We start from the raw sequence: 26,672 nt of genomic DNA, 5'->3' as shown, positions 1-26,672 counted from the left end.
TTTTAAGAACCAAATTATTTATCAAAATTTATAAGCAAATCTGGCTTTCAGGTAGTAGCTCCCTGTAAAGCAGGTTTGAATAATTTCAAGGAAAAATTGTTCCGGGGCTGGGTATCGATCTCAGGACCCTTCACTTAGCGCGCAAACGCTCTACTGACTGAGCTACCCCAGGAACTATACACAACACCATCACAATTTTTCCTTTATATCCACACAACTCAAATGAGCTGACAAGACGCCAGAACTCAATTATGAGTGCACAGAAATGCTGTGTGACTTAAATTGTGGCTTTCTGTTAACGTACCTCCAGTAACGAGTAATTGAGTTCTGGCGCATTGTCAGCTCGAGTTGTGTGGATATAAAGGAAAAATTGTGACAGTGTCGTGTATAGTTCCTGGGGTAGCTCAGTCGGTAGAGCGTTCGCACGCTAAGCAAAGGATCCCAGGATCGATACCCGGCCCTGGAACAATTTTTCCTTGAAATTATTCAACATTTATAAGATTCGAAATTTTTGCTCCTTCCCGTTTAACATTATTTGTAATTTAAATAAATTATTGTAACAATAAACATTTTATTTAATATAATTTGCCTTGATATAACTACATAAATTTCAGTACACACACAACTTTTGAATAAAATTTGTTCAAACTTTATCAAGAATTATTTTAAAAAGTAACAAACAAATAAACAAAACATTATTTTCTGCTACTGTTCCTGGTTGCAATATATGACCAAATTCTTTTTAAGATTCTCGACTGAGAAGTTTTTTCTATTGTCTCTCAAAATACATTTGAAGGACGAAAAGTTCTTTTGACAGCACAGGACGTCATAGGTGCAAACTTCATCACTGCCACTGCAGCAGGCACACACAGTAACTGACAATTGAAGCTTTTCCCCTGGAGAATGAAGCACACATTTTTCATTTTTTGAAAACCCTGAATTCCTCTGCAATACCTTCTCCAGTTTTAATGTGATGACTTCACCCACAGGTCCTGGTACTTGTTTCTGTAGAAGCGAGTCGACACCAATTGTATCTTTCAGTTGTAGCGATGAAGATTTCAAGTACTCAATATATTTTGGAAGGTCATTGAAACGTGCCTTGAGGAAAGGAAGGGAGCCATAGATGTTGTCACTGCTAAGTACAGATTTTGCCTTAGGGATTCAGACAGCCTCCTCCACGTCGAGTGTTTTCTTTTCTCTCTTTTTCTCTCAAAATAAAAAAAAAAATCAATATATAACGCAGTAAATACAGGATAACGCTTATCAACAATGATTTAGGCTTTTTAAGTACTAAGGTTCAGTTTAGACTTTTTTTAGGTTCAACAGAATTCACATATATGACTCCTACGATCATAATTCGGAAAAGTATTGAAGAAATTAGGAGTTCAAAAGCAAGGAAAAAAATAGATAAAAACCTATAAATCCGGTCCCTAATTATAACTTTTGCAATTTATGTGGATTTTTTTTTACTCATTTCTGATTCGAAAAAAGTGCTACAAGCGGAATTTGGGAGTGTTACAAGGGGGTAAAATTATGCAGGATTATAAATGAACTGTCGAGGGACCATATAAAAAGAGCGTAATGAACAGGATAGTGTTACAAGCAGGAAAGTAATAACGACCTTATGAGGGCCAGTATTTAATATGAATACTCCCCTTCACACGGACTCCAACTGGATTGGACCACGTAGGACCAAGCAGATGCCAGAAGAAGAACCTACGACCTATATTTAGGAACGAGAAACCAGGTCTCCACATGTACGCGGCGCCCCCCCCCCCTTCATCCGGACATCGGACCTTATGAGGGCCAGTATTTAATATGAATACTCCGCTTCATACAGACCTCAATCGGATTGGACAACGTAGGATCAATCAGATGCCAGAAGGAGAATCTACGACCTAACACAGCAAGTACTTCCCCCCTCGAGATTACTATATATATAAGAGCTGGCAGACTATTTCCTTATCCAAAAACTGCTCTGAAGATGGCCACAACACAGCGGTCGAAACATCAGCCAATAACACCAAGACAATGCAGTAGAAGCCCTGAAGCTTATCCACACACCATTTACACCAGCCGCGGAAGCCTACGCAAACAAGTAATAACGAGGTTTCATTGTAGCTTTTAAGGAACCCGGAGGTTCATTGCCACCCTCACTTAAGCCTACCATATGTCTCTATCCTCAACAAGATTAATCCAGTCCCTAGCATCATATCCCAACTCCCTCAAATCTATTTTAATATTATCCTCCCATCTATGTCTCAGCCTCCCCAAAGGTCTTTTTCTCTCAGGTCTTCCACCTAACTCTCTATATGCATTTCTGGGTTCACCCATACATGCTACATACCCAGCCCATCTCATGCGCGGTTCTGCATTGTGCAACTTTCTCCATTCTCCTGTAACGTCATCCCTGTTAACCCCCAATATTTTCCTAAGCATCTTATTCTCATACACCCTTAGCCTCTGTTCCTCTCTCAAAGTGAGAGTTCAAGTTTCACAAACATACAGAATAATCTATAAGGTATCCCCGTAACATGCCATGAAGGCACTTGAGGGGCATGGAGGTAGAGCCCCATGCTTTCCATGACCTCGGCACTAGAATGAGGTGGTGTGGTCGGCACCACGCTCTGACCGCCTTTTACCCCCGTGAAAGACCCGGTACTCAATTTTATAGGAGGCTGAGTGAACCTCGGGGCCGTTCTGAAAGTTTGGCAACGAGAAAAAATCCTGTCACCACCTGGGATCGAACCCCGGACCTTCCAGTCCGTAGCCAGCTGCTCTACCAACTGAGCTACCCGGCCACCACAGAACAATCTATACTAATGATAAATCTGTAACCAAAATTGTTCTGGTAATTTTCGATTTTCCAAAAATAATTGGTGTTAACATGTATAATTAACCATCCTGAAACCGAAAATCACTTTTTTTAAATTTCTGTTTATATGTCTGTCTGTCTGGATGTTTGTTACCTTTTCACGCGATAATGGCTGAACCGATTTATATGAAAATTGGAATATAAATTAAGTTCGTTCTAACTTAGATTTTAGGCTATCTGGCATTCAAAATACTTTATTTAAAAGGGGGTTATAAGGGGGCCTGAATTAAATAAATCGAAATATCTCGCTTATTATTTTCATGAAAAATATTACATAACAAAAGTTTCTTTAAAAATAATTTCCGATAAGTTTTATTCTATACACAATTTTGATAGGACTGATATTTAATGAGATAAATGAGTTTTAAAATTACAATAACAACGCCATCTAAGGCGCTGTATTGAAATAAAAACAAATGACTTCGTCTATAAGGGGCCTTGGACAACAACAATCGAAAGTTATTAAACATAACCTAAGAGAATGTTTCTGTGTTTGTATGAAGTAATATCGGAAGATAATTAATTTTTAAATATCATTTCACCATTGGAAAATGTAGTTTCTCTAGATGGACATAATTCTACATTGTTATTACAGTAACTTCTGAAACATATAGCAAGTAATATAAAGTATACACATTAAAACTAAATGATATTTCAATCTTCATTATACTATGGTTGCATGTAATAACAATTAAGAAACATGTTAAAGGAATTGTCATTGCACCAAATGATTGCTCTCTGGACCAAAATGACCCCATTTTAATTGTTTAAATACAATTTAAATTAAGTACCGGTAACATATTAAACGATTTATCCTTCTATCAAACATGAATGTTCCCTGGGGCAGATGTCCTATTTTAATTATGTAATTACTTTATATTTATTTCTAACGGGTGCAGCGGAGAGCACGGGTACGGCTAGTCAGTAATATAACTGTTTTATAAATTCTAACTTTCAGCTTTTTTGAGAGAAGACTGGTCTAAAATTTCTCAACCGAATAATTGGCATTTCCCATATTTATCTGCGTTTAATTTCCTTCCTACCACCATTTACATTGTTACTGTTACTCTAAGATATATTAATTTTTCCACCTCTTCAAAGGATAAATTTCCATTTTTATATTCTCATTTCGTACTATGTTCTGGTCACGAGACATAATCATATTACTTTACCTTTTCGGGATTTACTTCCAAACCTAACTCTTTACTTGCTTGAAGTAAAATTCCCGTGTTATATTTAGGAAAAGTGCTAATGTCTTACAAACAGGCACGAAATGATGAAAATGGTTGTGATAAAAAGGTGTGAAAGTGGTAATGCGATATTTGGGAATAAGAGATAATTCAAGAGCCACAATATACCCTAGATCACCAACCTGAAGAACCCACCTCCACCAAAACTGTAATTAATACCTTACAAATAATTGGAAAAGCCAGACTTCACTATATTATAATCAAGATGCTGTGAAGTAGTGTGGGATTCAACTAAAAGAATAACAAATTGCTGAAGAGAGACTGAAATGTAATTACTTGAGTATATCATCAGAATGATGATACAACTGCCTGTTTTCAGAGATGAGTCCCTAAAGAGAACTAGGAGCTAGGAAGAAGGGATGATACTGTAATCTATCTAATGAACAAAATAATTGTTCATTTAAATAGCAAAGGAACAAGACAAATGACATACTATCAGTAACGAATATTTAATTCTTGAGGTTAATTTATTAAACAGGATATAGTATATGCCATCTCAACTAGTGGGAGAAAAACAGAAGTTTGTTTCTGCTACTAAATACATTTAATCTACATCATAAACATTAATTATTTTTGTTACATTACGAAGTCTTAAAAGAAATACAATACACATGTAAGCACTACTACCAGTTCGCATAAATTCATTCTCATTATGCTATTTATATCGTCGCCTGAATGCAAGAACTAGGTAACTTGATTTTTCATATTTTGTGACATCGCCTATTTACTTATTTATTGCACTAAGGAATATGTCTCGTTTTCTTTTACCTATTTGTTATATTGGAAAATAGATGTCGCAGGTATCGTTCGATCAGTTACCTAGATCCTAGATTACATTTTGTGCGGTTTTTGCTATGCTATAAAAGAGGTAACTAAAAAACGCAAATTTCGAGTTACCTAGTTCTTGCATTCAGGCGACGATATTGTCTAATACCATTAATAGAGTTTTCTTCAATGATGACAGTAAAGCTATTGCGTCATATCCCAATAAAACTCACCTTTGTTCATTACCAATATTATCAGTATTATGAACATCTTTGAAATAAACTGTTGTCCTAATCTTCAAAAATGGAAACTAATTTCTTACCAATTGGACAATACTGCCATACAAATGATAAATGGTGCACAAATATATTTACATTAAAATGTGCCCATTTTCACATTTTAATTCACTGTGTAGTTTCATATTGGTAGAAAAACACGTTAAATATTTTCTATCTGACAGTTACAATTTTAAAGAGTAAATTATTTTATATACTACATTTAATTGTTGAATTTTCAGGAATGTCTTATTCAGTTTGCAGTTTATCTATCCATCTGTTCAGTATTTTTCTTTCGTATCTATTTTTCAGAAACACGTTAGCTAGATTTCTAAGTAAACCCACAATTCATAAAACTTTAGTCCCATAATTTGTACATTTCAGTACTTTTTGTGTGTATGTGTGCATGTGTCAGAATATTACATGCAACTCGTACAATGATTATTTTAATGCTTCCTTTCAATGATTTCTTATTGTGCAAGTTTCTAATTTAATAGATTACCCGTTTCTGAATTGAAATATTCATGCAATGTCTCCCATTCACTACTCCCGATAACTAAAGTGTACCAATGGCTACTTACTCTCCATCTAATTCAACTATCTAACTTTTAATGTAATCCATTTTCCATTACACACTCCAATAATTGTGTGTAGCTATTGTCACCAGCGAATAGGGATTATAAAGAATGGACACTGAACGAATTTTCCTGTGTTTTGTTTCTCTGTGTGGCGGCGTTTAGTTCCACTTTCAAGTGCTAGAGGTTAGTGTAATCGAGCATATGCAAAGATAATAATTGAGAATAAAGTTGAGACACAGGATCCAAACATCACCTACCTTATTGCATAACCCAGTAACGCTTTGCTTCAAATAAATTCAAGTTAACAGCTTTCCCTTATTTCTCAGTGACAAACTAGTTGTAATAATAATTTTTTATATTTCAGATATAATAAATTATATTATAAAATAATATAATACATTATAAAATTATGTATCAAATTCGATTAATATTTATATATAATATAATATAGGGATATGGTTTTACTTCTCATAAGAGTTTCGTTTTTCCATTTTCAGTGCTATCAAATTATTACATATTTCAATTGTTGTTGACGTCAACGTCTCAACTCTCATTATAAAGGAACTCTAGAGTCTAGACATTACAATTAATGACGGATTTATTATTTTATGGATCCAATTTATTTTATTTGGGTACATAATGTACCTAGATGTATTAATTATATGTGTTATATTTCCCCTGTGTCGACTGCTAGCTGGTGTGATGTCAGCGCCAACTCTAGGGAGAAAGCAGAATCTCACGCTCTAGCTGGCTTGAAGGTCATTGAAATCAGTCAGGCTACATCAAAGGTACTGACGCGAAGTGTCCATTCTTTATAATCCCTATTCGCTGTTGTCACTATCTGGGGCTTATTTTACGAAAATACAAGTTACAAGTCTACAAGTGTACAAGAAACTGCACTGTTAAGTGCAAGTTACAGGTATAGGCATTTCTTAATTTAGTACAGGACTTGTTTGACTTGGAAGGAAAAGAAGCTTTTTAAGAAAGCCATGGCTTCTACTGCCTACTGCATCACATCCTATGGCTGTTTACACTGTCTGCTCAATCAATACTTATGTGCGAGTAGCTGCTAGGTGGCAGGTAGTGCTCACTGCTATTAGGGATAATGTTAATAGTAGTGGGATTGCCTGCCACCTAGCGGCAAAATAACTTTGATTGAGCAGGCAGTTTATGCAGCTATAAGAAGTGACCCAGCAGGCAGTGGATGTAGGTCATGGTGATGCTTCTTTCTTCACATCACCTCCTTCTGGATAGTTACAAATTATTATGAACAATGCCATTGCCGTAAATTGTACTGGCATGTCAAAGAACTCCTGAGAGACAAAATTCCTGCACACCAGTGATGCTGATATAATCTCAGCAGTTGCGAGCATTGTTAAATAAAACATATTTAACAATTTATTTATTTATATTCTACCCACTGACAGAGATGGATAGAACTTGTATAATATATTTTATATTTTCACTACACTGGTAGCCTAAGATTTGCACAACTGTAAAGAAACATTGGTGATCGCTGACAAAAAATGCATGAAATTCACCTATAACCTGTACTGGTACTTTGTAACCTTCATTTACAAGTGTTATGCACTTATGTTAGGTGGAATGAAACAGATTTATGGGAAGCAGGCACTAAGGCCCAGCACTGCAACCTGTTATGATCTATTGCGCTAACCCTCAAGCTAGGCAGATTCCCAACCCACACCGGCTGACTACACTAAGGTTCGCTGCATATCCATGTGTCACCAGCCGGCGATCAGGGAATGTGCATAAGGGTAATACACCTGTAAGTTACAATTTTTACAAATTATCGATATATTTATCTGTAACTTTTAACTTGTACTTGTACTTTCGTAAAAGAGGCCTCCTTTTTTTTTTATCCTATCTTCCATTTCTGCCAGAGGTCTCTGCAGCATGATGCATACAGATGTGACAGAGCCATCTACATAGAAGGTGGCTTTCGATGTATGCTATAATCTGATTCTATGTTAATGGGACTAACAGCAAGTTTAATACACAAATTACATATTTGCAAAACACTCACTTGACCTTTCCCATGAAGACGGTAATAAAGGTAACAGGGGATTCATTGAATTTCTGTAATAACTGTGTGAAACGTTTATGCTGTTCGTGATTGTTATTGTGAGCATGGTTGAGACTGAGGAAGTTTGAAATTTGAAATAAAATTTTAATATTTCTTTTCAGTTCCGTCTTTATACTCCCCACATTTAAATTCACGAATTCGTTAATTACTTCATAATTGTTTCCTCATTTCATGAGGCCTACTTTCGAGAAAACAATGCAATAATTGATTGTCGAAGTTATTTACACAGCAATACAATTCTAATGAGTTGTTTGATTGTAATGAATAATAATAATAATAATAATAATAATAATAATAATAATAATAATAATAATGTAATTACAGAGAATTGGATTCATCTGAAAATTAATACCACAATGTACTTTTTAGCTTAAGTTAAATTATTTGTCTTGACCCAACTGTAAGGTTCGAAATTAATGAAGATCAACCAAAGCAGGTACATGAAGAGAAACGCGCTATTTACCTTCCATGCTGTGATGATGTCAGTCATAAATATAATATTCAAGACTGGAATGTCATTGGACTTATGTTTGGTGCGCGAGGAACAATTCCCAAATTTACATTGGAGATCCTCAGAAAATTAAAGGTTCCTGAAACTCTTCAGACAATTGCATCAACCATTTCAAAATCTTCATTGAACATCATCAATCACCATCTCTATTCATCTTTATAATATTCAATGTATATTATTTATTTTCAATAAATTTTTATCGTTTTCATAGCTACCACACCTTGTCACAGAATATTATTTTTTTAAATTTCATTATGTGTTTTTTTAACATTAATTTACATTTTCTTTTTTGTTCATTTGAATTGATTAGGATGCCAATATTTAAAATTCAAGATTTGGATGGCTATCATTTCGAGATATATATATATATATATATATATATATATATATATATATATATATACACCCCACATTTTGCTGGGTAACTTTCGGTACTGGACCCCGGACTTATTTCACCGGCATTACCACCTTCATCTCATTCAGATGCTAAATAACTTAAACTGTTGATAAAGCGTCGTAAAATAACCTACTAAAATAAAAATAACCCACATTTATTAATCAGCACCACTTGTATAAAATAGAATTTTTTATTAAATTAAAATTAAGATGAATATTTCGTTAACCTTACACTTACTGTTTATATTCCCAGCCAAAGTGGAACAGTACAGTTATTGCTGCTTGCATTACATAACACACTTTGATGACATCACTGTATTAACAGAAAATGTGACCAGATTTGTCGGATGTCAAGCACATAAACTTTTCACATTAAAACTATTTAAAAATAAAGAATGGAGGAATACTGACTCAGACAGGCAGCATATTAAAGATACATTAGACATTAATTATATAGACTTTCATTAACAAATGGGCAAGTAGAGTGTTTAACAAACAATTACCTGGAATTAGAAAATGAAATTCAATGTAGAGTTCATGCCTCTGCTGTTTTTTTCTGACCATAAAAGACATTCTGAAAATAATTATACTAATATGAAGTAATTGGAAGACAAGCAAGATATGACACTTGTGAAAACAACAAATACAGTTCAGTTAATAACAGGATCCTCCAGTCTCTGGTGCAACTTTCACTTGTTTTACATCAAATTTGTAGACTGTAGCACGATTTCTATGTTCCTCAGGATCTTTGATAATTTTAAGTTTTTTTGCTGCAAGTAAAGGGCCGCAATCTCATACCGGTATCTTTAGTAGTACTCATTTTCAAAATTGAAAATATAAGACGCACAAACTATAAACTCATCACACTTGAACTTGATTCTGACACATGTAGCTACTGCTAATCCAAATGCCATTTAACATTAAAAATTGAAATACCCGCGCGGGAAGATAATGGCATGCGCTACCACTTTAGGAGTTGCACGGGAGGAAAATTGGGCATGTTGCCAACTTCATTTTGAATAAGCTACGAATCCTGTATTTTTTACTTGTATGTTTCGGAAAAAAAGTACGTGGAATATTCGAGAAAATACAGTATATAAATTCCAATAAGTGACCTAAGAGTGCCTAACCTTAGATATCATGCAACCTTGCAGTTGTACCTACATGGCAAGATGCACACAACATAACTTTGTGTGAACTTGACACCTACTGTATGTATACAATGTTTATTTGTCAAATTGAGGACCGTTTTTGCAAAACTTGCTTTCTGCTAAGTGATAATTACAGCAAAATTTTGCTTACTACAGTGTTTTGCCTCTCCTGTAAAATTTAGTTTTTATCAGTTAGCAAGTTTTGCAAAAACGGTCCTCAATTAGTCGTTACAAGATGGTTTATAATCCTTCTGTCTGTATTTTTACTGCATCGCAATAGTATACTTTATACCATCATTCATGTAGTTAATTATTTGTGGAAGTCTTTAAGTATTGTGAAACTATGGTTATGCTTTGACACATGAAATAAATGTCAACAAATATATGACAATTTTCTAGAGATAGCTTTTTACTTACATAATCAGGACAACAGCTCGTACATATTTTTACACTATGTTTCCAATATTTTTTATTGATTTTTAAACTGTGCACTGCAAATATAAGTCAAAGTGCAAGACTTTTGGGTATATGCACCATAATTATCATAGATGTAGACACATCCAACTTTTTTGAGGTAGGTATTGGGTGCCTATCTGTTGGAACTATTATCCAGAACAGAACATCAGAGTATCTCTTGGTAACGGATCCAACAGACAGGTTCCACCTTTCCCTGTTTTCCTGATGATGGGGCTGATATGCAGCTCCAAAACAAAGGATGTGTCTGCAAGTATTCAAAAATCTTGCATCATGTTGAACACCATGAAAGTCTCAAATCACACACATAATTCAAGTTAACAATTTTGGAAACTATTTTTTGTGTCATATAACTTTCACAACACGCAAGTTAGAAGATATTGGTACTGAAGTTCATAATACATGAAACACCTGGTTAATTTTTATTCTATAATGTCTGAGAAATACCAATCTGCAGTCTCATCAAGTGCACCAACTTAAACAAGGCTGATTCATTATGTGGTATACAAAGTATAAAAGAGTAATACAATGGCAAATGGAGCTCTAGTACATAAATGATTATAATTTCTGAAGTACAAAAATTAATCTGTCGTTACATTACGGAGATATACTTTAAATAATACTATATTTTACTAAATGCTATTACATATGACCCATGAAAGAAGAATTACTACACCAACAATATATTTTAATTAAAATACTGCACAATACTGTAAAAATTAAATTAGGAACTAATTTACTTTCCTATGATATTACTACACTGTTATCATTATTTACGATTATGTTATTATGTTTCATTTACAATAATGCAGATGAGATGAAATATTAGCTCACATTTATCTATGCAAAAATAACAATTCTCAAATATGTAGAGAAATTCACGTCAATACCTTGTATCAAGTTCTTGTAAGTTTTATCTGTCATTTTGAAACATGAACATTTGCAACATTGTACAGTGTGTTCACATTTCTACGAAGTGAGTCAAACCTAAGTTATTGGCATTCTTACCAAGCCATGAGGTTGCTTTCTAATGGGCGACGTGTTAACGTTTCCCATTTCAGTTATTGCTGCAAGGTGGAGAAACAATTCTGTTGGCACTTTACATTATCAATCTCTATTAAGAAGTATTTGTACAGTACAGCAACGCATTTTTCTCGTTGAAAGGTACAGTATCTATTGTAGAAGATGTCGTACGAGTTTTGTTTACGCAATTTTCCGCGGCTTTCCCAGAGGTTGCATAACTATCGAAACAGTGTGTTGTTAAATTATGTCAGAGGCGAGAAGTGTGTTTCGTTTTCGATAAGAAGAAATGTTGCCTGAAGTATGCATTAACAGAACTCCTGAAAATATGCATGTGAGAAAGGAGTTGAGCCCAAGAAAAAAAAAAAGTACATGCTGTCTAGTATGAGTATTACCGGACATATAGCAGTGGTAAGAGCTATGAACTGTCTTAAGTTTCATCCCTAAAGGGTGTCAGTAGTTCATAAATTGAATCCAGGTGATTCAACAGTGCACACACGATTTTGTAAGTATCAGAAGCCATCAGGACTTTTCATTTCACTCAGAAAAGCAATGAAGGAAACAGCAGACACAGTGGGAAAAGGTATAAATACTTTATATAATATAAAAAGGTATTAATCTAGGAAGTGATCTTTCGCATAATAGGGCACTATTTATTTAAAGAAATGGAGAGAATCTTATTTGAAGGTGCTCAAAATGGCCTCCACTGCGTTCTATACACATGTTGCAGCAAGATATGAAGTTCTGGAACATTTGCTGGAGCTCATAATCACTAATATTGCATATTATGGTCTGTCCAAAACAACTTCCGACCTGACAAATGGCGCCTTTAGCATGTCACCATGGCAACTATTCAAATTAATCAATCACGAGAGATGCATAACCATGGTAACGGGACGGTGTTGCCGTGTCTATGTTTACAAGCTGCACATGAATACCATGGCCTAGCGGAGAATGCAGTGCCCGGAATGACTGAGTTGGCTGGTTAACGCGTGCTTTGTGTGAATTAAAAATATTATTTAGTTGTATTATTGTTTTAGTGTATCGATAATTATTGTGTTTAAATTATATTACACGTATTATCTTCGTTGTCATTGGTGGAGTGTGTGGCTAGCGTGCGTTTTCTAGTTTCTGCTAGAGTTTCTAAACAGGTGACTTGTGCAGTGACGGAAGGAAGGAAAGGCAGGCGGAGAACAAAGAATATTGTACAAAGTGCCCCGTTGAAGAGTCAAGCGTGAGACGGAAAAAGATAATGGCGGGTCTCTTTTACCTTCGGCACAAGTCGTAATGAGAACTGCTGCTTGTATTAAAATTAATAAGAGCACTGTTATCGATATTGGAAAAGAAAAAGGTCGTGGAGATTTTAATCATAAATATTTTTTAGTTTACTATTTTTTCAACGTCTTTCTAACAACATTACATTGAAGAATACCGACACTCATAAAAGTAAAGGCTTCGTATTAAATTTAAACCTGTTATTACAGTTTACAATCCTTTCGACACTTTTCTAATAGTATTACATTGAAGAATACCGGTACTACTACTACTACTACTACTACTACTAATAATAATAATAATAAAAATAATAATGTACACCAATTTTAATGCCTAGTGTTCAACAAATTGGTTAGAAATGTATGTGTTCATGTCAGCCGTTCATTACTACACTCTATCGGCAGCGCGCTCGCTTACACGAAAGATGGACAACATGACAACACTGCTCCCCCATCTCTGTAAACTGTCAAGTCGGAAGTAGTTTTGGTCAAGGTATAGTCATGTTATTTTATCCCTGAGAGCCCCCAAAGAATGTTTTCATACACTTTTTGAGTGTAAAAGTCACACACTAACAAGTCTGGAGACTCAGGAAGCCATAGTTCACTATTTATTACTCTGTCGTCAAAAGTTTCATGTAGCATTTCCACTGAATGCACTGATATGTGATGTTGCGCCATCTTGCTAAAAAAAATTAGAAAAAGAGGAGTTGTGAAACAGTGGCAAAATTCTGTTCACATAAAACTCCAAATTAACTGTTTTGTAAAAAAAAATATGTGTCCACCTATTCTTCGCAGTCTAATTACAGGCAATACTCCCACTTTTTGATCATAAAATGAGACTGCATAAGAAAAATGTAGATTTTCGGTATTCCAATATCGAGTATTCTAGACTTTCACAATGCCACTCAGGTGAAACCAAGTTTTATCAGTGAAAAAAAGTACTGGATCAATAACTCCTTCATGGATTCGTTCTAGCATACAAGAAGAAAATCGTATGCACACTACTAGAACTACTGATATCTTATAGGCATGAAACTTTTCAAGGCTCTTGCTACAAAAAGTTACAATATGTCCAATTCTTGTGTTCAATTCCATCTCCACACACATAGCTTCAAGTATTTATGTCAGAGCACAATACTTTAGACAATGTTCCTTCATACTTATTAAATAATTTAACAATATACTGTTTTGAACATAGTGCAGCATCTGGAAAATGCCACCAAAACTTGTGTAAACACAGTCTGTACAAATTCTGCCTCAGTAGATACATTTGACTGTCTCGGTGGTCTGTTGGTCAGCATGCTGGCTTCTACATCAGGAGGTCCCGGGTTCGGCTCTCAATGAATTTTTCTTGAAGAAGAGGAATTCCCTGGGTGTCTAGAGTCTGGAAATTTGTATGAATGTGTGATTGTGCCGGGTTAATATTAATTAACCAATCATCACAGATATTAAAAAAAAAAAAAACATCAGGACTGTTGCTGGGCAGTAACCTGAACACACGTTTCAGTGTCACATTGTTGACAAGTAACGCCATCTGTTAGCGCAACCATAAAGCATCTAATAGATGCTATAGAGTTACCAACAACGAAAAAAAAAAAAAATACGTAGATACATTTAAACGAGAAAAATGTGTTGCTGTACTGTGAGTCTAACAGTAGTTCAAAATACTAATTCTCAATACAGTTCAATTGACATAGTAGCAATGTAGTGCCAGCAGAATTACTTACTTACTTGCTGGCTTTTAAGGAACCCGGAGGTTCATTGCCGCCCTCACATAAGCCTGCCATGAGCAAAATTAATCCAGTCTCTACTTCTCTACTATCATATCCCACCTCCCTCAAATCCAGCAGAATTATATATTTAAAAAACTGGTGGTTTGGTAAGAATGCCAGTAACTTAGGTTTGACTTGCTCTGTATGTAACTTATGTTTTTTTTTTTCCTTCCTAGTTCCATGAATACTCAAAATCTTTGCAAATTACACAAAAATACATGATAATAATTTTTTTTTTTTTCAAGAAAATCACTGACACAAACCACAGTATGACACACATAGGCAATGGAACTATAAAGTGTTATAATACATTATTTATTTGATTAATCAGGGTCTAGGTTGGGATTGACAGTAGTCTAATACAAATTAAATATTTCCTCCAATATCTATAGATGGACGATGTTTCTATTTTACATTCTTTACAGTCAATCTCAACTCAACATGTACTCTTTCACGTTAGTTATAGTTTTTCCAGTTTTCTAGTTCGTGATTACACTGACATGCTTTCACTAATAGGCTATATTTATATTGCCACCTCAATTGAAAAATTTATGTATGAAATACTACTACTCTACTGAAGAACATTACTAGCCATATCTCGGAGAATTAGTGCTATACTGTTCTCAGGCTATAATGCAATTCACAAGTTTCATACAAGCATTCATGAGTAGAAATACGGGATTCTGTAATTGAACATCTGAAGGTAGATCACACATCACTACTTCTACAGTGCTGCAGTACAAAAGTGCTATAACTAGCATACTGCGAAATGTGACTAGAAGTAATGGCTATCAAACCAACTGTTTACAACTTTTTCTTGCTGTACTGTTTTAAAGAAGCGTGTGAACAGAGTTTCCAGGGTTGCAGCAGCATTTTTATTGCTTTTGTTGCATCTTTTGTAGCAGCTGAAACCAGTGTTGAACCCCAAAAAACCACTACTATTTTTTCTTTAAGACTATGTTAGATATAATTAAGATTTAAAATATACTGGGTGTTCATTTCAAAGTGTGTCATGACGTCACTGTTGTGAGTCAGCGATTTGAAGTGAGTTTCAGCTTTTATGTCAGAGAAGATGCCTATTATTCAAGGCATTCAATCTGAACTTGAAAACATGTACGGTATGACTTGAACGTCGTAGCAACAGATGGCGGTCTGAACAGTCTGTGTGCTACCATAACCTCCTTCGAACTGTGTTTTGCTCGGGCAAGTCGTACGCAGGGTATTTGTTATCATCGGTTGCGTACGGCAACATTCCACAGCACAAATCAAATGCTCCATGTCCGTGTTGACAGTCACAGTTAATGTCAACAAATACGTAAGTAATCGTCTTAACCCTCTCCCCATATCCTGACAGTAAGAAAAAACTCACCCCAGTACGTGTTTCCAAACAGTTCACATTCCTGCCACTATTGGAGTTACCGTACGTATCGGTAAGTACTCTTCAGAATGAACGCCGTACTTGCTAGGCAACTTCTCTGCCACATAGGTAATATGCCTCTGTGGAAGTGTAGGAAGATTGAATTCTCTAGACTCAACGACTAGCCACATGACGGCATACAGCGAGCCATGACACACTTTGAACTGAACACCCAGTATAATAACTGTTAAATGGACAATGTAGACAGAATACACGTGAAGGTGTATAAATTATCTTTTTCGAACTCAACACGTGCATATTTGCCTTTACAAAAGAAGCAGAACGGTGGGACAATTTGTATATTACACATAGTTATAGGGAAAAAGGCTAACCTGACAGAAAAATTATTTGGCTACCCTGAAATAATATTTATTTTGTTCATACTAGCTACCTCATGGTATATGGCCAATGATTTTTAATATTTTTCTGTGAAGAAAGAAAGTAAAATATTTTGAGAGAGGAAAAAACAGAAAGCCTTTTTAATGATGAGATAGTTCTTTGGTGAATTTTTCCGAGATCTATAGTGGTACAAGTCAAGATAAAATTCAAAGCTGTCAATGGTCACATAAATGACACTCTTCGCAACAAATTGTATCCCATCCACAACAATATTTGGAAAAAAATATATATATATATTTAGTGTATTATGATAAAAGATTGAGAAGTGATTTTTACAAAATCGAAGAAAAGTTTTAAAAACGAGCAGAGCAAGTTTTTCAATTTCCGAGATTTTGTAATGAACTTCATAAATGTGTATTGTACAGTATTTTTTTTTTTTTTTTTGCACGATTGTATATTTTGAAAATAATATTTTAAAAAATCTTAATAAATAGTACATACAATACACTATGAACAGCTGACCAATGTACAAACTTCATCATCAACTTCAATGTGAAGCAGCAAAAATGATTCAGGTATTTGTAATATTTCGTGTTCAATTGGAATAATTTTTATTCATTTTTGTTAAGTGAAGTTTGAATTGTTTAAATAAAGTTCAGTACATTCCAAATGCAGTGATTTAACACTGCCTTTTGGGAATGAATTTTACATGCATTGTAGGTTTGTAGCACACATAGAAGACGGTGGTTTTCATTACAACTCTAGAGGAGTTATTTGTAATATTTAAATATATTTATCTAGGTTGGCAACTCTGAATTCAGTGCAATTAACTTTCAATCGTGGCGGCCATTTGCTGTAATGACGAAAAAACACACTATCGTGCAAGAAAGATTATGCCAGGCACATATAATAGTACATTATGCAACGAGCCTATAATGGTAGTAATTAAGACGCGAGTATGTTTATGAAACGACTGCGAGTTTCATAATTTTCATACGAGCATCTTAATTACCATTATAGTCAAGTTTCATACGACTTTTTAAGCTCGACCATATTTCTAACTTGAAATTATTCATAAGTATTCATGTTATTCTTATCTGACTGAGGAGCAGAACTGACCTTGTGCAATACCTCGTAAATTGTGAGATGTGCGCAGACACGAAAGTATTGATTTTTTTCCGAGAAACAAATGTCGACATTGACCTTGATATAATCTAGAGAGTAAAATAAACATTAATCTTGATATAACCTTGAAATTGAACTAGACATTGAAAAACGAGATGACAAATTGAATTTATTTGAATATTATTTACAATTAACGCTAATTATTATAGTAACAGAACTGACTTTATTTCAAATATAGGTGATTTATTGTTGTCCTTCGATTGCATATCCGAGAATAATCGATACTTGCGCTTTCATATTGCTACAATGGTATTTTCTGATTGGTGGAACACCTGAACTTTAATGAATAGGTGTACTTTAATGAGGTCCATTAAAGGGCTGCTACCAGGTGTATAATTACTACATTTTGGCATAGTCGAGCATAAAAATTTAATTTTTGAGATCAAAGATGTGGTGAGGAGGAATATGACTACTTTAACACAATGCAGAATTACATATTCCACTGTATTCTTCCAGATATTTCATCCATTCATATTAGACAACGAACATCTGAATGTTCACCTGTAAAAATGAAAGTACTGAACTTTTGTAGTTGCAGTAGAAAAACTGCACAGCAAAAGCAGTGATGTGTGACCGCACCTTGATACCTGATACTGTAGGAAATTCTATTGACAGTTTGCTCTCAACTATAATAATGGATTTTCTTATTACAAGGTCATTGCTCCCTTTCCAACTAATGCTTCATACAATCATACTCAAACATAACAGCGTTAATTTCCAGTAGAACACCTGTAACATTTCATATTCAGTACATCAGTTCCTGAAAGCAAAAGCTGGAGCTGACAGTAAATTATATTATAGGAGAATGTAATGAGCAAAATTTGCCTAAAATATAAATAATTTTGGGGAACTGGTAGGCCCATTTGTAATATTTAATAACAACACAAATTTATACAAATTTTAATTTCAATTCATTCTCACCACATTTAATCACTTCGCTAAAAAATCACATCGAAGATAAGCAGAAAAGTAAGACTATACGTCTTAAGTTCTAATCATGCCCTGAAAATCACACATAGAATAAACATAATAAAAAAAACTCATAAATACGATACAAAAATATATATTCATAAATGACTTTGATCTAAAATATGTAAAATATATCAAAACGTTACAGGTTATAAAAAATTGAGATTCATATTATTACATAGATACTTACTGTTCTCCAACCAGGAGATCAACCGTGAAAGGAATGTGTTTACTATTACGTCATCTACAGTATTGGAGTGAAGTAGATAGATAATATTATCGTTATAACGTCAGTTTAAAAACCATGTGCTCTCCTGCATATGATATTTCCTATATGGAGGGATTAAAAGACTAGGAGATTAACAGTGATCTAATTTTGTAACTAGGGTAGTATAAATATGTGTGTAACAATGTTATTGTTTGTGCTGTGAGAGCAAGCCAATAGAGATACGAGTACCCACATATGTGACCTTATGACATCTTATGACATCAACATTCATTCACCAGCATTACTCCGCTGCATTTCATTCCGCAAAGACTTTCTCGTGGTTGGAGCACAGTAAGAATATCTGCTGCTGTTTTTTGCCACTCTCAGATGACAGCACATCTTTCAGAAATGAACGGACAGTGCGTTCTGATTGAAGAAATTGACAAAATAATTGTAATAAGGCTATACACAATGAAATCATGTCATTTAGATTTAGGTTGACTTTAAAAATAAGCTGTATATCATTGCATACATATACAAAGCATTTACCCTGAAAACACAGATATTTCTATAAGAAATTTAATATGATCATATCTGTCACAATCCCATCTTTCCTTCCAGAGATCTATATTTTGTATCGATTTGTATTGATTTTAGATCATCTCTTGCTGTTCCTAATATATCTTCTTTAATTTTCATAAACATAAATGATCCATCTCTGGAATTCAGAACATTTTAAACGAATGGTTGAAAACACACTAAAGGCTGCAGATACAAGCTCCAGGATTCGTCAACACAAGTGTGCATCTACTGTGAAAACTTCACGGGATCTTATTTAAATCAAACTTGTTTTACAATTAAAAAGAAACCAAAAGAATTTCCTTACTTCTTCTTTAACATAAAAATATCCACTAAATGATTTTTTTACTTGGTTATTTAACGACACTGCATCAACTAGGAGATTATTTAGCGTAGATGAGATTGGTGATAGCAAGATGATATTTGGCGAGATGAGGCCAAGAATTCGCCATAGATTTCCTGACATTTGCCTTACGGTTGGGGAAAACCTTGGAAAAAACCCAACCAGGTAATCAGCTCAAGTGGGGATCGAACCTGCACTCGAGTGCAACTCCGGATCGGCAGGCAAGCGCCTTTAGCCGACTGAGCTATGCCGGTGGCTCTCACTAAATGATGGTTGGAAGGATAATGAGAGGAGAGTGAAATATATTTCAAGAGAGAAAAATAAGGGGTGAGGACGTACGATCAACAAAAAAAAAATTACCATAACAGCTCTGCATCTTACTGAAACATTTTCCCACTATTCCTCTTTATTTTCTCCGATTTAAGGGATTTCCCATATCAGAAACCTTTCTATTCCATTCTCCCAACCTGCAATAAATATTTTCCTTCCAGCAATAAAGTTTGGCTATTTCATGTTCTTATTTCGTGGATTTGCAAGTGTTTAGCATTCTCAGTCAGTTTAAAATTAAATTTTATCATGTAACTTGGTTTTTAAGTCCAGAGTAAGTTCCAACTTGCAAGAGAATATCTTTGGTAAAGTATAACCAAAGTATGCATTATGTTGGTTGTGATGTTGCTGGGTGAAATTATTAGTGGAAAGCATGTGAAAGATAGTCGACCTTGAAGCTTCTTAAATCAAATAAGAAACTTCAACTGAATGTTTTCAACTGCTAAAGGAGGTGTATGGTAGTCTTATACCATACACAACTGGTTACAGTACAGTCGTAAGTGGAAGATGAACATAAGAAAAACTGAAGAAAATGTTGAAAAAAATCAGTGAAATTGTTCAGGAAGATTGACACTCGAGTATTCAAACCAGGGTCAATTGAATAAGAAGGCCACATCACTGTTTCTAATTTGCCTATACACAGATTTATGAATTTAAAGTACTGTCAGCTGTTAACATTGAGATATAAACCTACTTCATTTATTAACCAAAATCAGACTACATATTCTCAAAGGACAACCCTACTCAAATGGTTCTTGGCACATTTTCTAAACTTTGTCAACTCTTCATGATAATTAAAGTGTTACATTTATCCTATAAAATAATTGATGTAAGTATTGTTAAACCCTAAATATATTGTCTCAATTTTTCAATTCAAGAAATTATTATAATTTACTATCTTCACAAATACAGAAAATATTTTTGTTCGACTTCTCTAATGGTTTGGGCACGTTAATTCTGCAAAATAATCTGTATACATATAAATTATTTATATATACCTAATAAGAAAATAAAAATAGGAACAAAAGATTCCCGAAATATGTATGCAATGGAAATTAATAAAGATGTAGTGTACAGTTATCTGAGAATAGCTACGTTGTATGTCATCTATACGGTATAGGTGAGAGTAGCACTCAAATATGAATGTAAAAGAACATAAAATATTTAAAAAGTATTGCATGAATTATTATGACATTGCATTTACCAATGATCTCCCCAGAAAAAGGATGTAACATCAAATTAAAGAAGCATGTGAATTAGGTGGAAAAAGTAATTTTGAAGCATTCATTTATAACAATAAATTATTGCATACAATAGCTGAATAAACTTGTATCCTTGATTAATCAAATGGTTCTGCTAGTAAATATAGGTCTAACGAAATATGCCCCTGAAATTATTTTCCTCTCTTGAAACGTGTATTATAGATATGTTGGTTACACCCTTATTCTGGTGAGGTCTTCAATTATTCCTTCAATACAATAATATCTACATTATTATTTACCGTAGAACCAACCCCATTACAGGTCAAACTGGCCCAGAGGGTGACGGGAAGTTCTGGCTCCTATCATTATAGACAATGGGTATTTAATGGCAGTATGGATGTTAGTCCAATGTGCCTGCTGCCTTTAAGGAAATGCACGTTACCCTTTACTGCTTATATCAAATGTATTAACTAATTTACTCACAAATTACAAAACATATATTCACATAAATAGCAAAAGAATAAATAATAAAAAAAGTTAAAATGTACCACCAAATACTTCTAGTTTCTAAATGTTAGTAACAATAAGCTCTGCCTAAGGTGACGAAATATTCACCATCCAAATCATTAAAATGAAATTGAGTTATATTGTTTCAGTTTCCAAATTATGATGGTGGTGGTGATAATAGTTAGTAGTAGTAGCAGTAGTGGTTGTAACAGTAATAGTAATAACGACAATAATAGTAATAATAATAATAATTCATATAATGTGGAACATTAATGGTACAGTAAGCATGTGGCAGAAATGTAGCCTGAACGTCTGATCCATATGTCACTTGTTTGTGACATCAATTTAAGTATTCAAATGAAAATAAGTACCGGTATCTTTAATTTATTATTTAACAGTTCCTTTCATAGTTTAGTCTTGATATCAATATTGTCTTCTTACACTTCAATTTCGCCTTCTATTGTGCTCTAACAAAATATTTTACAGTTGTACCTAGAATCTTGTTTCCAATAAAATTACTAGAGCTGAAGTTATGTCTATTTTCAGCTTTTTTTAACCTGAATGTAGACTATAAGTGTTTCAGAGCAAGACAAAGCCTTGAAATGGTTACCATGCACTTATCAAAGATGATGGTATAATACCACAGTCTAGTATATACAGTCACGAAGCTCAATACGCAGTAAATATGCAAATATTAGATAGTTGCTCACCACTAGAATCGTTAATATCGCCTCATTACAGGCAATGCAAAATAGTACCGTCACAGTCTATTGTTTCTAGCACCCTCAAAACTCAAGCTTCGTGACTGTATTATAACAGACTGATAATACCGTGTATGTTTCTAACGTTACATTTCCTCAGTTGTTGTTTATATTACTGTTATTGTTGCTGATAATTATTACTTTTATCATCCCACTACTACTACACTACTACATCATAAACATATGTCGATGCACTCTCGTGATTATTCTTATAAGTGAAAAGAGAAAACTACAAGCAGGCTTTATGTTACATTTTAGGGATAATTCAGCTGTCTTAGGACCACATATCAACTGTGCTACATCACATTCATATGAGACACACATAAATGATGTAATTAAATACATACAACCACATAATGTCTAATCCATGGCAGACTTCCTTGCAAAAATTGTCAATGAAGAGATCTCACTTGGATCCGTTGGCAGACGACTGAATTCAATCTCCTCATTAGCACTTCCACGATGCTCGCTCTCTGAAGGCCACTGCTTGTGTGAAGGGGCGTACAGGACGATCAGAGCGAATATGTAGATATTCCACATTCCATACACTCCGGTAAAAAATGCAGAAGTTAGTTCCAGTACCAGGTCATCATCCCATTTCCAGCGACCTTCTGACACTTGACCCAAGATAAAACCTATAACAGTCATAGCTGCACAAAGCAGCGTTGCCAACATCAGGAACTTAAATCTATATATGATGCCTTCGTAATGGAGCCTCCGGGCGCTGGACATGCTCGGGAGAACTGTGCGCTTGGCACTGATGTTGCAGAAGACCTTCCAAATCATGTACGATAAGAAAAAGAAATACACTCCAGCCGAGATACCAGCCAGGATAATAAATGTTAGAGCAAGATTAGTTCCAATGTCTGTAACCCAGATCGAGTAGAAGGGATTTCTGAGCTGGACCCCTCTTTCGCACATATCAAATATAAATAGGGAGAGACACCCAATTGCCACGGCACTAAGATGCTTCCAATAAGCCTTCAAAGTGTTGCTATCGCCACTCTCTTGAATCATAAGATGTTCTCCAGCAAACACGAGCCAGAAGGACAACAAAGCGGCATAGAAAATTCCCTGTCGAATGTCGCCCAACAACAACATAAACGGCATATCGAACACTAAAGTGAAATACTCGAGAGGCATGTTGAGAAAAGTAAGAGTGGTGCCTAAGAACACGAGCATGTACTCCAGGAGAGCAGGTGATCTCGACAGTTGGTGGACTCTTTTCCAAAACCAGATCATTACTCCAACTATGAAAGGAAAGAAAATTGTTTTCAATGAAACCCACACTTTTGTAAATCCACCATTCTGGTTAATGGCAACTAACCACAAGTCTTCCACATGTCCGAGTCCCTGATTTATCTTGTCTTCATCTACTGGAAGACGTATGTTGAGCAGGTAGAAATCGTGGTGAAGGGATCCGAGTTCAAACAGAGGAATGATAGAGCAGTCATAACGATATCCTGCTTCTTTGTTTGCCATTGTGCAATCTAGCATTCTTTCTTCAACAGAAGAGGCATAAGGCTTCCATGCATCATCTGGATCGCCTTTGTTTCTGTAAGCTAACCTTGCATCTATTGTCACAACGACGCGTTCTTTCATCTCTGCATCAGAATGATACTCTATGTCGAACTGCAAAATCCCTATAAGATTTTGTTGCCATCTAGAGTAATCCAATGTTACATTGTTTCGGGGAAGTGGTATTTGGAATGCAAATACTAATTCATTCGCTTTCAAATAATTCTGATCATCGCTCTTCCGATGATTCAAATCGAAAGTTCTATAAATGTCCAACGATGAAATAGATTCACAGCGCCCTTTACCTCTTGGATACAGCCATTCTCGTGTATCATTTTTATGCTGGCGGCACTTCGTAGCCAAGCAATTTTCAGCAGAGGCAGGCGTAGGAGCAACAAGTCCCCCAATTAAGAAGCATATTACCTGACATATTAACAATAAAGTTATAAGAATGGCTAGTTTTCTGCCACTTAGGTTCTCCACTATCACACCCGGCATCTTGTTCCTTAAAAGCTAGCCAAAGAACTTCAGATCACTTTATTTATATGACAGACGTCTATCACATAAACTCACAAACATTGCCGCACTAACCACTTTCCATTGTTTATTCCTTACTTTGTCGTATACTCTATACCGCCAATGGCTTAAAGTGAAATTTCCTTTTATTACAACCAAAAATTCCTTCCCTCACTCAAACTTTCCCCAGACATTTAAGGAGACAGCCAGGACTGCCAATGTGATCATGCTGAATGTCTCTAATGTTACCGAAAAAGTCCCAAATTTTGAAATAAAAAAATTATATACATTTTCTACATAAACTACCCTATTATTATTATTATTATTATTATTATTATTATTATTATTATTATTATTGTGTTCTGCTCAAGGGCAAGTCTTTCACTGCAAACCCAGATTTCTCCATTTTCCCTATTTTCTGCCTTCCTCTTTGTCTCCTCATATGATCCATATACAGGCAGTACATCTCACTTGACGATGTGTGTCAGAGGAAGAACAATTGTTTGTATGCATCTGAAATCTGATTAGTGTACTTATAGCTAATTGGCAATGTATACAATGGTGGGGGAAAGGAACTGGCCATCCTACCCCATTATCTCCTGGCCTAGTTGCCTCATAAGTGGTCTTGTTAGTATCACTTGTGAGGTTCAGACCTGTCTTCAGACAGTTGACTAAATAATATTAATATTAATATTAATAATAATAATAATAATAATAATAATAATAATCCATTGTGGTATTTGAAATAAACTAATTGAACATTCTTTCTGCCATAGCAGACTTTCTAAATGACAAAGAATATTACACACACAGTCGACTCTACTATAATATAGAGTAGACCATGCTATTAATCTAGGGGAACTGCTCGCCTTCGCCCTCTTGCCGTATGACAATATAATTATGTAATTTCAATGTAATATGCTAAGTCCAAGATATCGTCCAGAGATCTTTCATGTAATAAATCACAAACCAATTGCAAGTCATTTAGCGGAATAAACGGCAGTCCCATAATTTCCTGTATTTGGTTTCTTACTTCAGGGTTCTCAATATCCAAATATTGTGCCCTGAGACCCCTGTCGACCCCGTACTGCTTGATTGAAGTGGAAAAGACACCCATTAACTACTGCCTGATGGAATGTCAGTCGACAAGCTTCATATTGGCGATTTCAAAATCAGACATTGTATAGGTAGGATTGCAAGTGAGATTTAAATGTGCTGAATAATTTTTTATCTCATTATTTACAGTGCAATAAGTATTTTCAGTCTTATTTACAGTTAGGAAATACCGGTATACTAAAGGAAATACAAATCTCAAACAATCCCATGCACTGTGAAAAACTGAAAGAATTGATTTCGTATGATGGACATTTTCATATGACGGGCTTTATAATATGGTGGACCACATAGATGTTGGACTTTTTTACTCCATGGACAAATTGCATGTAGGACTTTAAATGTTGGACTATTTAGTTTATGGACATTTTCTTGTGGACCTTTTGTACTTGTGGACATTTTGTTATGGACATTATAACCTGGAAGCTCTCACCTCGTCTTGGAACAATTTTTTCCTCGATACCTGAAAGCCAGATTTGAACGAATAATAGTTTTTCAATAAGCATTGACACACTGCGGATTATCTGGTAATGAAGCTGCTGACCATCTTGCTAAGAAGGGAAGTAAAATCTTATAGAACCCCATGTGAACTTTACCATTTCCAACGTTAAAAGATTAATAAACTCAAAATATCAAGAGATATCACACCATTTCCACGAAATTTCAAATAATAAAAGATGAGAATATCTCAACAAAATATAACTCTTGAGTATCCAAGGAAAAGTGCAGTTGCATCCTTTTGATTACTCACAGGGCATGACTGTTTGTCAAAACCAGGGCTGGGCACATTACGTGATTCTGAGAAATGAGCGCTGTGTGCTTTAAAGAGCCGGTCTTGCGAGCGCTGTGACGTAAGCATACTGTACGTCATTCAGTGTCGGTGCAGTGATGACTCTGCAGTATGAAGGCGAACTTTGAAGACGGAGCTTCCGCTCATACACTAAAGCGTCCCGCTACTCCCAATGCTTTTAATGTATCCTGGGAGGAGGAGTTCTTTTTGGTAGAGAGCAGTGGATTAGCAAAGTGTTTAATTTGGCATACAACACTCCAACTGATTAAGAAGTTCAATATCCAACGACATTATTCTTTACAACATGCTACTGAATATGATAAATATGTTGCTAATGAACACCATAAATTAATATACCTTAAAGAAAATGTTTCTTAGGTATATTATATTAGAGTACCTATTTGATATTTATATTGCATTATAAGTTATTATACATTTAGTAAAATATATTAT

At 34.9% G+C, this 26,672-nt stretch overlaps 1 protein-coding gene across 1 annotated transcript; it reads right to left on the bottom strand.

The window, feature by feature from the left end:
• Positions 1-4,573: 4,573 nt before the first annotated feature.
• On the bottom strand, positions 4,574-24,497 carry wls (Wnt ligand secretion mediator). The gene has a single exon (XM_069835147.1). It carries the CDS (start codon positions 24,296-24,298, stop codon positions 22,643-22,645), a length of 1,656 nt encoding a protein of 551 aa, XP_069691248.1. The 5' UTR covers positions 24,299-24,497; the 3' UTR covers positions 4,574-22,642.
• Between the last annotated feature and the right edge of the window lie 2,175 nt (positions 24,498-26,672).

Source organism: Periplaneta americana, chromosome 1, assembly GCF_040183065.1.
Source record: "Periplaneta americana isolate PAMFEO1 chromosome 1, P.americana_PAMFEO1_priV1, whole genome shotgun sequence".
Classification (NCBI taxonomy): Eukaryota; Metazoa; Arthropoda; class Insecta; order Blattodea; family Blattidae; genus Periplaneta; species Periplaneta americana.
Note: the sequence above shows the minus strand (reverse complement) of the source record. Positions and strands in the feature narration are given on the sequence as shown.

Bases quoted from the DNA above. Each gene is read 5' to 3' on its own strand.
- wls (XM_069835147.1), bottom strand. From the start codon at position 24,298: ATGCCGGGTGTGATAGTGGAGAACCTAAGTGGCAGAAAACTAGCCATT.